The sequence below is a fragment of the Mirounga angustirostris genome, unplaced genomic scaffold (genome assembly GCF_029215605.1).
Source record: "Mirounga angustirostris isolate CCGP_5_RB_7025 unplaced genomic scaffold, mMirAng1.0.hap1 SCAF_12, whole genome shotgun sequence".
NCBI classification, from domain to species: Eukaryota; Metazoa; Chordata; class Mammalia; order Carnivora; family Phocidae; genus Mirounga; species Mirounga angustirostris.
In genome coordinates, this window is record NW_026991720.1 from 25,046,242 (window position 1) to 25,060,950 (window position 14,709).

General features: G+C 40.0%; 1 protein-coding gene across 2 annotated transcripts in view; it reads left to right on the forward strand.

Moving 5' to 3' along the window:
• Nucleotides 1-14,709, forward strand: part of GRM8 (glutamate metabotropic receptor 8) — a 724,302-nt gene that overhangs the window by 644,876 nt on the left and 64,717 nt on the right. For both annotated transcript variants that reach the window (XM_064575601.1, XM_064575602.1), the window contains one exon: nucleotides 2,939-3,874. In XM_064575601.1, the coding sequence (XP_064431671.1) occupies nucleotides 2,939-3,874 (936 nt within the window). The remainder of the gene's footprint in view (nucleotides 1-2,938; nucleotides 3,875-14,709) is intronic.

Here is a 14,709-nt window from a genome sequence, read left to right on the forward strand (position 1 = left end):
ATCATTTCTAGTATGTACTGTTGTTTACAAAAATCAACCCTATTCACAGTTGGAGAGGACTACATGGGTTCACAAATTCCCAGAGGTGAGATTATTGGGAGCCATTTTGGAGCCAGACTACCTTGGAATATGGCAGTTCTTCTTCTGGGTTTAACAGAGCTGGTCTTGGAGAAGACAAGTTGTGTATTGTTTTGTTCTGTTTTCTAACCTTTCTTTGGGCTCCCATGTCTGTGCTTCTTTGAGCAGCCTTCTATTACCAGTTCCCAGTACTTTCAAGTTGATCCCTTCTTCCTCAGCGCTCTGCTGTGGTATCCTTCCTGTTGTTAAAAAACAAAATTCAGGGCGCCTGGGTGGCTCAGTTGGTTGAGCGACTGCCTTCGGCTCAGGTCATGATCCCAGGGTCCTGGGATCGAGTCCCACATCGGGCTCCTGGCTCAGCAGGAAGCCTGCTTCTCCCTCTCCCACTCCTCCTGCTTGTGTTTCTGCTCTCGCTGTCTCTGTCTCTGTCAAATAAATAAATAAAATTTTAAAAAATAATAATAAAAAAATAAAAATAAAAAACAAAATTCAGATGAGTAAGTTTGAAGATCTAATTGGCTTTATTAAATGATTCATGAACTGGGTAGCATCTCATCTAGCAAGTAGAGGATAGCTCCAAGGAGCTGTGCAAAATGGAAGGTTTTTGTAAGAAGGAAGGTGGGGCAAGAAAGTTATAAGCAAAAGAAATATGCAAAGTCACCGTCCTTTATGGGGGGAGAGCAGGAGGTCTTATCATGTAGACTACCTCATCTTCCTTTGGAGAATGGAGAAGGCTAATGTGACTCCATTGGCAGCCATCAGAAAATTCCTGACTGATCTGGTTAAGACTACATCGCTGGGGAAGGTTGGAACTACAATTAGATTCAGGTAGTAAGCCACAGTTTACTGACTTGGGGCTTTAACCTAAGCGATGCCATTTTGGGCCTTTGGTTTTCTTTTTAACACTATCCTTCTTTTCTCTCAAATTCAGCAAAGATTTGAGAGCAAATTGTGTCAGTCACTGTTCACATCAGTGTACAAAATCACCCTTTTTTTTTTTAAAGATTTTATTTATTTGAGAGAGAGAGATAGCAAGAGAGAATAGGAGTAAAGGGGTGGAGCAAGGAGAGGGAGAAGCAGGCTCCCCACTGAGCAGGGAGCCCAATGTGGGGCTCCATCCCAGGACCCTGGGATCATGACCTGAGCCAAAGGCAGGTGCTTAATGACTGAGCCATACAGGTGCCCCAGTAAATGCAATATTGTGACTTATAATGAGAAATACATGGTCTTTGACCTTATTCATGGCACAAAGCACCTAAAACCTTTGGAATTTTCTGTGATAAGAACACTAAAGGTGTCTTTTATTATGTTAATGAAGTGACTTTTGGAAACCCTCTAGATAACCTAAGTATGGGGGCTGGTTGCCCAAGGTACTAACCATGTGATTAGAGGATTGGAACTTTTAGTCCCACCCCAGACTTCTGGGAAGGGAGAGGGGCTAAAGGTTGTATTAATGCCAATGGCCACTGATTTAATTAATCATGCCTATGTGATGAAGCCTCCAGAAAATCCCAAAAGGTGGGGGTTCAGAGAGCTTAAGAGTTGGTGAACAGGTGGAGATTTGGGGGGGAGTGGCATAATCAGAAAGCAAGGAAGCTCTGTGCTCTTCCCACATACCTCATCCTATACATCTTTTCCTTTTTATCATAAACTGGTAATCTAGTAACTAAAGTGTTTCTCTGAGTTCTGTGAGCTCCTCTAGCAAACTACTTGAATCCAAGGCAAGTGTTGTTGGAAACTTCAATCTATAGGTCGATCAGAAGCACATGTGAGACATGGACTTACAATTGACATCTGAAGTGGGAGGGGAGAGTCTTGCAGCCTGAGTTTTAACTTGTGGGATCTGATGCTATTAACAGTGTCAGAACTGAGGTAACTTACAGGACACCCAGCTGCTGTCCGGGATTGCTTGGTGGTATGGGAAACCTCCTCTTCCCTACCCATATATGTTGGAACTGGGTCCAGAACCTTTAGTAAACAATCAAGGTAAGAGGTCAATGATTGGCAGAATCCCCTTAAAATAATATTTTTATTTTCGTAGAGCTAGCTACTCTGTGATTTAATCCAAAAGAGTAAGGTGGAACTTTAAGGCTCTGAAGTAGATACTAAGCACACTAGGGGGGACTCTCTCATTTGTACCAGTTTCACTGCTTTAAGCCACTTGTAAGACTACTTCTGTTCAATGGAAAACATTACCACCAAGCTATCTCATGCAGCATGGTCTTTTGCACAGCGTGGAAATGCAAGACTGGGGGAGGGGGGAAGTATTTTCCGTGCTCAAACAGAGGCAAAAACATTAATACAGTTATCACCACGGGTACATGATGATTATCAGTGATTAAAGTAGTTAGTTTTGCCATTTCCTTTGAAAATTGACACAGTGTGATTTGAATTTCCACAGATAGGGTGAAGAGCTTTGCATCACTGTTTTATGTATATGTTTATATCCTAAGCCAGTGTTTCAGGGATTCTGGCATTTATATCTGTGATTAACTCTAAAACATATTTCCATGGGGCTTTTATTTATTTATTTATTTATTTATTTATTTATTTATTTATTTTGGAGTTTCAAAACTGTTCGGGCCAATAAATCTTTCTACCAATGACAGATTGGTCAACATTGAGGAGGTAAATGGAAACTAATGACGCTCATCAAGTTGATGATATGAATGATTTATTGGACCCGATCATTTAACACTTTCATCAAGAAGTCAATACTGGGGAAAGAAAACCGGGCTCTTATTTCGGCAAACTGTATTTGCACTGTCAGCATTCAGTGATTTATTACAAACCTGTGGCTAGGATTAGGAGATTATAAATGGGGGGAAATGGAAGGCTCATTAATTTTTTATCCCCACAGGTGCAAGACATGCAGTGGGCTGATCGAGAACACCCTCACCCGGCATCTGTCTGCAGCCTGCCCTGCAGGCCTGGGGAGAGGAAGAAAACGGTCAAAGGAGTCCCTTGCTGCTGGCATTGTGAGCGCTGTGAGGGTTACAACTACCAGGTGGACGAGCTCTCCTGCGAACTTTGCCCTCTGGATCAGAGACCAAACACCAACCGCACAGGCTGCCAGCTAATCCCCATCATCAAACTAGAATGGCACTCCCCCTGGGCTGCGGTGCCTGTGTTCGTTGCAATACTGGGCATCATTGCCACCACCTTTGTGATCGTGACCTTTGTCCGCTATAATGACACACCAATTGTAAGGGCTTCCGGACGAGAACTTAGTTACGTGCTCCTAACAGGGATTTTCCTCTGTTATTCGATCACCTTCTTCATGATTGCCGCGCCAGATACAATCGTATGTTCCTTCCGCCGGATCTTTCTAGGACTTGGCATGTGTTTCAGCTACGCGGCCCTTCTTACCAAAACAAACAGGATCCACCGAATATTTGAGCAGGGGAAGAAATCGGTCACAGCACCCAAGTTTATTAGTCCAGCATCCCAGCTGGTGATCACTTTCAGCCTCATCTCGGTCCAGCTCCTAGGAGTGTGCATCTGGTTTGTTGTGGACCCCCCCCACATCATCATTGACTATGGAGAGCAGCGGACTCTAGACCCGGAGAATGCCAGGGGAGTGCTCAAGTGTGACATTTCCGATCTCTCGCTCATTTGTTCGCTAGGGTACAGTATCCTCTTGATGGTCACTTGTACTGTTTATGCCATTAAAACGAGAGGTGTCCCCGAGACTTTCAACGAAGCCAAACCTATTGGATTTACCATGTATACCACCTGCATCATTTGGTTAGCTTTCATTCCCATCTTTTTTGGTACAGCACAGTCAGCAGAAAAGGTAAGTGCAAGAAATGCATACACCAACCCTTCCCTGGATTTGACTCCTTTCTTTAGGATGCTTCCCTGCCTTTCTTTTCGGTTCACTCATGTTCTCTCAAGATGATTCAGTCTGTATTATTCTTACTTAGAAATGTATATATATATATATTTATATGTATTATATATATTTATATTTTTTATATATATATATAAAATCCCTCAAGGTCACTTAACTTTGAATATATATTTATATTTTTTATATATGTATAAAATCCCTCAAGGTCACTTAACTTTGAATATGTGTTGACTAAGGTTGATTGTCCATGAAGAGTGCTTTAATGGGTCCTCCTTAGCAAGGCTGAAAATGGACAGATCTCACATTACTTTCTGGGTCTCTCTTCCCAGGTCTGTTATCAATGAAGATAACTGTTCTTTTCCTCATGTTAATTAAAAGAGGATGGGAGAAAAGGCGGACATGATTCATGGGGGTGAGCTATCCCAGAGATATCCCATTGCATGACAAATGCCGCCTTTTCTGGTTCTAATGTGACTCTGGGAAAAAGCTATTCCTTCACAATTACAATGGCTTTCATCATGGAAGCAGGGTTTATAGTAAAGCGACAACAACAAAAGAAACTGAGGTGGCTTAGTTCAATCTGAACCATCTTACTATTTCTCCTCAGCCCCCATTCTTATCACTTTTCCATATGGACAAGGTGATGATGAGGGATTAAAGAAGACAGCGATGGGCAGTTATATAAAGCAGTTTATAATTTTTCAGAAGGTGAAGATCAATTAAATCTCTTAAAATAATTTCCTTTGGCCACTAATCTCCAGTTAGCCTTTTCCACATAAATTACTGCAAGTAAAGAACATCCATATGAGAAAGGGGGCATGTACTGCACGGGATACAGGTAGTTTTCTGTCCGGAAAAGCAGAGAACTCACATTAACCACAAATTCCAAGGTTTGGGTAGGTTAATGGAGATAAGCCAGCTTGTAAAACAAAGGCAAGTGCTATCTTTCTGAATGAATAGTCAGTCCTTCAGCCTTACTGTGCCTATGAGCACGCGCTTCTCTCAGTGAGGATTTCAAGATGGCGCCGCCCTCCATCACCAGAAGTTGTGAGGAAATCAAGCATCCTGGGGACAATTACATTCCCCAGTCTCTAACATTCCAAGCGAGGTCATGCATGACTCTTAAAATCCTCAACTAATTCAGAGGAGAAAATACTCAACAAGGGCACAGAGAGCTCATTAGTATGAGCATTCATCCCTTACTAGATCAATGTGGCTTTCAACCATGCTTGGAGACACAAAAAAATTTACTTCAGCAAACTTGCTGCTGAAGAGAGAAAGCTTACCATGGGTTCCAGATCTGTGACCTTTCATGACTTAGATGGCCTGATGGAAGTCCATGAATATTTTATGTGGGACCCAGCACATGGCAGGAAAGTAAAGTAAGGCAGTCTGATGCTCTAAACCTAATAAACATTACATTTTTGACACATGTAGATAGGAATTTATGGGGATCAAACTTGTAAATATGACTCAGGAGAAAGTGCATGAGCTGGAAAATAAGTCTCTCACAGTCTGTTGGGTCTCTTTTGATGTGGTTAGTTGAACTGGTCAGGGCAAAACAATGTTCTTCAGAGTCTGGAAATGTCTGCATTATGTGAATTAATAACATTAAGTGGCATTTGTATTTGAACCAAGGACTGACTTTTTTAATATACTGTTTTATCCGAAAAGGGCCATAGGTAGTTTATTTTGCTTTCTTGTGGGCAATAAATATTTACCCAGACAAAATCTCTTGAGCTCTGACATCTAACTTCCTTTTCTTTTTTTTTTCCTCCTGCTTTACATTTTATAAATTATAGTCTACTCTTACTCCCTATATTGTGACTTTCAAGGGCAGTGGGGGAGGGCAAATACAAATAAGATGTTATTTCTATTTAGATAAGTCTTTCAGTGCCTTGATTTTTAGCATACGTAAAATCATGGCATGGTATTTCACAATTGGATAGTATTATCATAGCATTTCAAACAGCATTATACCAATAAGCTTTTTTAAGGTAGTTGAAAAAAAAATGGCCAAAGTTTCTCAGAACTAAAAGCCTGCTAAGCTGCAGCTTTTCCCTTGCAGCGGTGATGGAGATAGGAGGAATTTCAGGATAAAATGGACAGGTGAATATGCTGGGAGGGCGGTGATGAGGCTCGATGCGATGCCACTGAGCCCTTGGGCACTGTGGTATATCCTCTGAAAACCTGGAGTTTATGTATATATTTTCGGGAATAGATATATCCACGCCTATAGAGATATGACTGAATGCTAGACAAAATTCTTTTTATCTCTCTTAGTTTTGTGGACTCAAAGTAAGTCAAAGGAGCACATTGTAAGACAAATTATAAAATCTGTTAATTGGATTTATTTTGTTTTCATGATATAATTGAATGTAGAAAAGACTGAAGAAATTGGGAAGAAATACTAACTGTAGGAATTTTCAGAACATCATAAAGTCCTCAGATGGTCTAGTTAGTCTTGGAGTTGCTGAATCTGGACCAGCTCTACATCGAGAGCTATTATAAGTAGCTAAGATTTGGCTACTGAGGTACTTTATATAATACAATTATGTGTCATCCTAAGGCTTCCCATCAAATTTGCTACCTGTTATTTTCTGTCAAAGTATCTTTATTATTCAAAACAATACACAAAATGCATGAGAATATTTATTTTTTCACATTGCTAAAATTGTTGACACAGATATCAAAGGTGAATAAAACTCTGTATCTCTAAAAGAAGGCTTTACAAAAGTTTTACGGACTTGTGAGGACCAAAGAGCCGGTCAGTGCTCCATTCTCATTTATAATGCTCAGCCAGTTAGCCCACGTTATCAGCTTGAACTGTTAGTAGCAATTAGGCAGTGCCCACAGCCATTAATTCAGTAGCTCCTTATTGAGCAGTGTGTCCAGTATTATGCTAATGATTGAGCCCACGTCAGTCTGCCTCCCCGATCCTTCCTTGTAACGCTCAGCCTGGCTCCCAGCCGATGCCGGCCCGATGCCTGCAAGCACCAGCAAGGTGCCAGGCTCAAAGGCAGGAGAAGATCAGGCTCAAGGGCAGGGAAAGATGGTGAGGAGTCAGAGCTGAGATGAGAAAGCAAAAAAAGCTATGCATCCTGTAACTATACATCAGTAACCTAGAATTTATAACACAGGAGACAGCAGAAGAGCAAAATTTCTTTCACTATGTATTTAATTATGCTTCTTAGAGTAATCTACGGAAGAAAACTCATCTAACCATACAGGTTTCTCTGAAATTATAACATAAGTAGGAATAAAAGGTAAAATTAGTTGAATAATTTAGACAGATGTTTTGGAAAACCTCTGAGTAAAGTCAAATTATAAAGGTACATTTTAGCACTCACGAAGACAGCTCTGTAAAGTAAGTCTTTATTCAAGATAAAATACCATTTAATTTCCCCACATTTTTTTCAGATTTTGAAATGAAGTTGAATCATGTTTTTCCAATAGATTTTAATGACATCATTTATTAGCTTTGTGCCCACTACATTCTACTAACTCATCGTATAAGTGCACTTTTCCTTCTCTTTTAGAAAAGTGGTGTGAAGGAAGGGTGGACACACTGAGGCGTGGACATGGACTCACACAAACTCTCCTAATTGTGCTGAAAAATCTAAAAAACTTAAAATATAATTAATGTAATCGTCAGGAAAAGAATCCTTGGGGATGGTGAGGGGCTGTTAGGATGGCAGAAGTCTCTTGAATACATATTTTACCACCTCTAATTGCACTCATAAAGCTGAGATAATCAGACAAGGGTTATGACATTGCCAAGCTCCAAGGAGCATAGTGCTTTAACCAGGGCATTGGGCGGAAACAAAACAAAACACCCTCAAAGCAGGGGAAAAAAACAACAACAACAAACCACCAAAACTCAAAAATGTCAAAAACCCCCTATGTCTCAAAGCAGCCTTTCTTCCATTGGTGTGGCATCATCCAGGAGCTCAAGTCAGAAACCGGGGAGTTGTCCTAGACTGCTCCCTCTGCGTGCACCTACTCCTTCATTTCTTCCTCTCACCTGCCAATGTCAGCCTTGAAACATTCCTGGAGGGTAAGCTGTAGCCATCAGATGTGTATCTGAGTGACTGTGTCTCTTAACACAGAGTCTTTCACATGGTACCTTCTCAGTGAATGCCGACCCAATGTGTGAAAGGACTGCCTTGCACGAGAATGATGTCATATAATATTATAATGCTTCTCTATGATTTAAGTTAGACTGTGATGTCATAAAAATCTTATATTTTCATCTTATTGTGATCCCCATTACAACAGCTTTTTTTTTTTTCCCTGAAAAACAAGTTTTCTCATTTCGGTGATGGGCCATATGCATTTCTTTAAAAAAAATTTTTTTTTTGTCTTTATCACTTCTTCTGAAATTGGGCTGCTAAGTATGTAGGGAGAAAGGCAAAAAGGAATTATGATGGTTGTCTTAGTTCTATCTAGCATACACAGAACAAAGGAGAATTGATGGCATTAATCAGATACTTTTGCCTTGTCATCCCTCCCCTGTTTTTTTTACTGTATCTGTCTGTTGAAGGGCAGAAGAGTGTGGGGCTGCAGAGATGGATGAGGGGAGTAAGGAAGAGCAGAGGCTCTGGAGAAGGCAGATTTGGGTTCCAATCCTGACTCTGCTAAACTGGCTGGGGAAATGTAGGCAAGACCAAACATCTGAAGATAATAATAAATTCTCCCAGAGAATGCAAATTCACACAGAAAACAATATAAAGCCGTCACTTGCCATCTGTGCCCAGCCCTATTCTCAAACTAGAACAGACTTGAGTTCATATCCTCTAGGAAAAGGCAGGAAGATGGGTGACTTTAAAAAAAAACAAAAAACAAACCCAAACACTTCTGTTGTCTCATTATGGTGTGTTTTTTGGTACTAATAGATACCTCATGGTAGTTTTGCTGAGAATTTCATGAGATAAGTCAGGACAGGTGTTCAGCATGTAATAAGTGATCATTAAAATGTTGGCCGTTCCCGCTATTAGGCTGTAATTTATGAGGGCCGGGACCTTATCGGGTTTGCTCAGTCATATCCTCAGCACTGAGTCGAGGCCTGAGCCAGCATAGAGTCTCAAGAAAAAAACAAAACAAAACTGTGTTTAATGACTGAATACATTCTTATTTACCCAGATAATTGCCTCAATGTCTCCAGTCCTTGAGACCATGTCCATGTAGCACCCCAACTGGATGTGTTTTCTCAAACATAGAGACTTACCCCGGGTAGTTGATCATGCAGATTAAGTACCCTAAAGAGGGCAACCAGAATCAGTAGGACTCAGAGAAAGAGAAGAGAGAATTGTTCCCGAGGCAACATGTCTCTACCTTCACACATCGAGCCAGAAATACTGGAAGCAAGCGAGGTGTCATCACAAAGCAATTGCTGAAATATGTTAAAATTGGAAAAGTGCGCAACTCTAACAAGAGTTGTGAGAGGTAGTTCTGAAGAGAATAACAAAATTCCTGCTTTAAGGAATAGTCAAGGTGAGAGAAGAACAGCCTGAGCAACCCGTCAGTATACTCTAGACAGCAATGGAAGTGATTTTCGGAATAGATCAGCCCAGAGCCGCACCTGTCTCTGCGGGCAGTCCTTCATGTCCTTAGACAGGAGGGGAGTGGAGACAGGAGGCTGTTTTCTTTCCCCGTCAACTTGCAGTTATTAGAAGTGGATTCCTTTGAAGGCTTCGCCGTGCCCCCATGTATGGTGGCACCTATCATCATACCTACCTATTTCAGGTGTCTGGGCAAGATCAGTCATACCAGAGCTGCAGTCAACTCTAGACGGGGAAAGCCAGATAGAAGAGGAAAAAGGAAAAGCAACCCAAAAAGAAAACATTTATATAATCTCATTTATGCACTCAGTTAAAATGATCTGCTTGGGAAGATGCAGAAGGAAACAACGAAATAAGGAGATTCTAGGGCACAGTGTAGGCCAACCTGTTAAGCAGCTCTCCTAGGGAATGCTGCCCTAGCCAGGCTTATTACTTTTGTTCCGGCTGTGCCCCATATTACGCCGCAGAAAATTGCCAACTTACACATTTAGGGCAATTCTTTTGGGGATGCCTATCTCATTTGACAGCATAAAGAAATACTTTCTCGATGACCCTTGCTTAGATTCCATGATCCTCCTTTTTTCAGGGGGCTCTGAGGAAGCTGTGAGGCCTAAACCTACTTAATTTAAACATTTGGCTGTTAGTGAGATTGTGGTATTTACTCATTCATCTTTTTTTTTTTAATTGAAATTGAGTTTACAAAGGGTTTGAATTTTCTATGCCCAAATTATAATAATTTAATCAACTATACAATTAGATAGTCAACCTGGGAACTAAGTCCTCAGCTCACTCATCTCATTAAAATGGTTTAGCTTTCTTAATATGTTTAAAATGCTAGACTACTAGATTTGATGAAGACGAAAATGTGACTCTTTTTAGTCATAGTGACCATGACCTTATTTCAAAAATGTTCAGGGGGAATGCCATACAAATAGACTTATTTTTTCTTCTATATAGACAGAACCTTAATGACACCCCAGACTGTTGATAGTACAGAATGCAGTGACTAATTTACTTGTGTAACTTCAAATTGCATTTTCCATGATTCAGTAGACGTTTATATCTTATGGAGCACACAGGGTGCCAGGAAGAGCAGATTGCAAGCAAATAGTTCCTTGTGGCTGTAACCATATCACATTTTTATGTTATGAATTTTTTTTAAAATCTCTAAATGCAGTATCATATGGGTTAGTACCACCCACCCCAAAGTGTAGAAAAATATTTAACCAAATATTAGTATAAATTCCAGGTTATTGAAAATAAATGCAAACCAGACTTACTGGCATCATTAAAAGAAATATATATATATATATAAAAGAAACTTAGTCTGCCTTATGGTTCAGGATATGGGCTGGCACAAACATATTTATATCCCTTTCCTCTCAGGCAACAATGAAATTTAAAAATATAAAAAAGAAGGAAAGAAAAGGAAAAGAAAAAGGAAGAAAAGGAGGACAGGAAAGAGAATGAGAAGAGGCCATTATATTTTTAGAGCCAACATAAGGTAGAACAATTTGAGAAACTCCAGAAAAATTAAAGTCAAATGGGTATGATTTATAGAGAAATTAAAAGAAGGAAAGCACAGCCCAAGTGACAGAAATGGTTCCCACCATGATAGTTTCAAATAGTTTCTAAGCCTCAAGTCAGTATAAAGACCTGACATGGGAATGGGAGTGACCATCAGGAAAATCATGTAAAGAGCTGCATTTCAAAATAGCTGGGCCAGTCGGGCCCCTCACTTTTCCTTTCTGTTCTAACTTCACAAGGATAGAGTAACAGGTGTTACAGAATTCTGCTCTAAAAATTGGGAATTGTCTGATGGTAGAATTATCTTATGCTCCTTGTGTGGGTATAAGGTGCTGAGAGAGAAACCAAGCAGAATTGGAAGTAACTTTATTTCAGACAGACATGAACAGGTGGGAAATACGAACTACATCTTCTATACAAGATAGAGACATGATAAATTTCTCAACTCTTAGAAAAAGCTCCTCCAGTGGTGGGTCCCCAGTCCGTTTGTGTGCCTGTATCGTGCATCTTTGAGAGAAGCCAGTCATGTTAAATAGTGACTAGCCTACACAGGTCTATAGTCTGCCCTCCCACCCAAGGAAAATGGGCCCGGCCTGTAATCCTTATCCATCAACGTGGCCCTACATCCTAATCATACAATAGCCAAGGATGTCATGATAACTGAAGAACCAATATCACGATTTAAAAAGACACATACACAAAACAAAACCAGAGGTAATTCAAAAATATTAGAGAATTGTTTTTAAAGATTTTGTTTGTCTATTTGACACAGAGAGAGAGAGCAAGCACGAGCAGGGGGAGGAGGAGAGGGAGAAGCAGACTCCCCGTGAGCAGGGAGCCCAATGCTGGCCTGGATCCCAGGACCTTAGGATCATGACCTGAGGTGAAGGCAGACGCTTAACCGACTGAGCCACCCAGGCGCTCCAAGAGAATTTTTAAAAAACAGAATTTTAATGAGCATTCCAAGAGAGAATCAAGAGAATATCGAACTTACACACATGCATGAGTTGCTGTGGAAAAGATCAATGAGAAAATAAAATGATCCTGGAAATTAAAATACAAATGTGAAAATAAAAAGATGAACATAAATATGGGATGACTGGGGTTAACACTGGAGTGGAGATGTGAAGGGTAAAATCAGAGAAAGAACCAAGAAGAAAAGGAGAAAAATGAAATGAAAAGTGAAATGAAAAGAAAAATGAAAAAAGGAGAAAAATGAAAAATCTGAGGAAAAGTTAAAATACTTTGAGCATGGATATAAGATTCTAAAACATATCTAGTAAACACTGAGAAGAAACAAAGAAGGGGAAGAAACGGCTGAAAAAAATAAAGTAATAAAATAACAGAAGTTTCACAAATTGAAGAAAGACAATTTTAAAAATTGAAAAGCCCATACATCTCAGTAAAATTGCACTAATTGAGAGAAAATTCTAAGAACTTTGAGAGGGGAGAAAAGATACATGTAAGATATGAAAATCAGACCTCATATGCCTCCCTGGATTCTAGAAGGCAATGAACAAAGACTTTCTGAGGGAAAGTATTTTAAAGTTACAATTGTATAGCTAGCCAAACTATCAATCAATGTGAGGCTAAAAATGTATGTGGCTCAGAGAATGCCTGCATATCTCACATATGAATTATTCTAGATGTAATCCAACAATATAAAAACACATCTGATATGAGATGAATAACAGTGGCATTTGCTTATAACATAGAAGAAATGAAGAAATTTAAGAGGGAATTATAAAAGGACCTATATTAGACCCTACTTCTCTAATTACCTCTTAAACAGGTAGGGTTTTAATAATTATGGTTATTCTTTCTCTGCAAGCCCAGTCATGCTACTTGGATGAATCAAAGGCAATAATATTCAGTAGCCATATACAAAAATCACGTTTTGTATCAGTCTTACGTTGTTAGAAGAAATCTAGAAACAAAATACAGAAATGTTAATTTGTCTATGGAAGTGAGTATAAATATTGTAAACCCGTTAAATTAAAAATAGTAACATAACTTTAAAAACTTGGGTGGTGGCTAAGGAGTGGCAATAGAGAGAAGAGCTGTGCAAGCGCATTAAATCACTCACTTTTACTGTGAGTAGTCAACACACACAATCTAAAGTTGATAACCCCAGAAATAAGTGCATTATTTAAATAACAAAACAAAAACTCTTCAAACAGGTTCAGTCTCTAGAATAGCATCAGGACATGGAAAGATGGGTGATGGAGGGTTTTTATTTTACAGATACTTAGATTTTATTTCATTTAATAAATAAATTTATGTGATAAAAATAGAAATGACTGCATATGGAAGGGTTTAAGTGAAAGTCTCGGGAAAAACTTTTTTTTTTTTTTAAGATTTTATTTATTTATTTGAGACAGAATGAGAGACAGAGAGCATGAGAAGGAGGAGGGTCAGAGGGAGAAGCAGACTCCCTGCTGAGCAGGGAGCCCGATGCGGGACTCGATCCCGGGACTCCAGGATCATGACCTGAGCCGAAGGCAGTCGCTTAACCAACTGAGCCACCCAGGCGCCCGGGAAAAACTTTTCTAAGACAACATGCATGTACATTCTCATATGGGGATTTTGGTGCATAATATGTATTTTGTGACAATATAATGGGTGAATGATTTTGAATTTGTAAAATGACTTGAGATTTTTTTGGATGCCACCGTTCGTGAATTTCCTCTTATTTAAGGTTAATGCCATTACTAAATCTTATTTTAAGGGCCCCAATTTAAGTAGTAATTTACAGCCAATGATTGTATTTCATTAGAAATATTTGTTAGATGTTTGCTATATAAAGGGACCTTTGCTTGGTGTTTGGGAAAATGCAAAGATGAGTAAGAAGTTTGCTATCCAGTTGTTTAGGGTCAAGTAGGGGGCCAAACCAAGCCGGTGGATGACTGGTAGGAGGCAGAGTAACATAAACAGAGGCAACTCTGAGGTCTTAGGGCCACAGACGGAGAAAGGAGGAAGGTAGCCTGTCCTGTTGAGGGATCATTAAAGTCTGCATGAAGGAGGTGGGAATTAAACAGGTCGTGAAGGGTGGAGAGAAGCAGATGGAAAGCACCTTCCAGGCTATAGGAGCAGGGGGGTTAAACTTTCAGAAAAGGGGAAAGTCAGGGCATTTGTGTGTAAAACCTCGAGGGAGGAAGTGTTTTGAGTTTAGCACAGCCACAAGGAGAGGTCGGTGATGTATAGATCCCAGTGTGCCCTGTTGTTAATACCTCTTCTTTTACTCTGAAAATGTATTTTGGGCAATGCATTATAGGGTTACGCACAAAACAACAGCTGGTCAGATAACCAGCAACCATTTCGCGGCGGGACGTAACACCGTTTGTCCTGCATTTGCTGCGGACTTGAGGATATTGGAACCTTCCTGAGCATGGGTGTATTCTTGGTACAATTCCATTTGGTGAGATCTGTTTGCCAGTAGTAAGTCAGATGAATTGTCCTGTGCAAGGATGAGAAAAAAGACAATAGCAAGATTATTGAAGAAATCTAAGCAAGAAGTATTGGGGGCTTGACTTGTGGCAACGGAGAGTACAAAGAAGAGATTCATTTCCAATTGGGAACTGAGGATGACACAGTGGGAGGTGAGGCGCTGGCTCTCTCTGGTCTTTGTGATTCCAGCCTTCTCCGTGGCTGCCACAAGGACTCTATCCAATGGAACTTGAAGCAAGACTC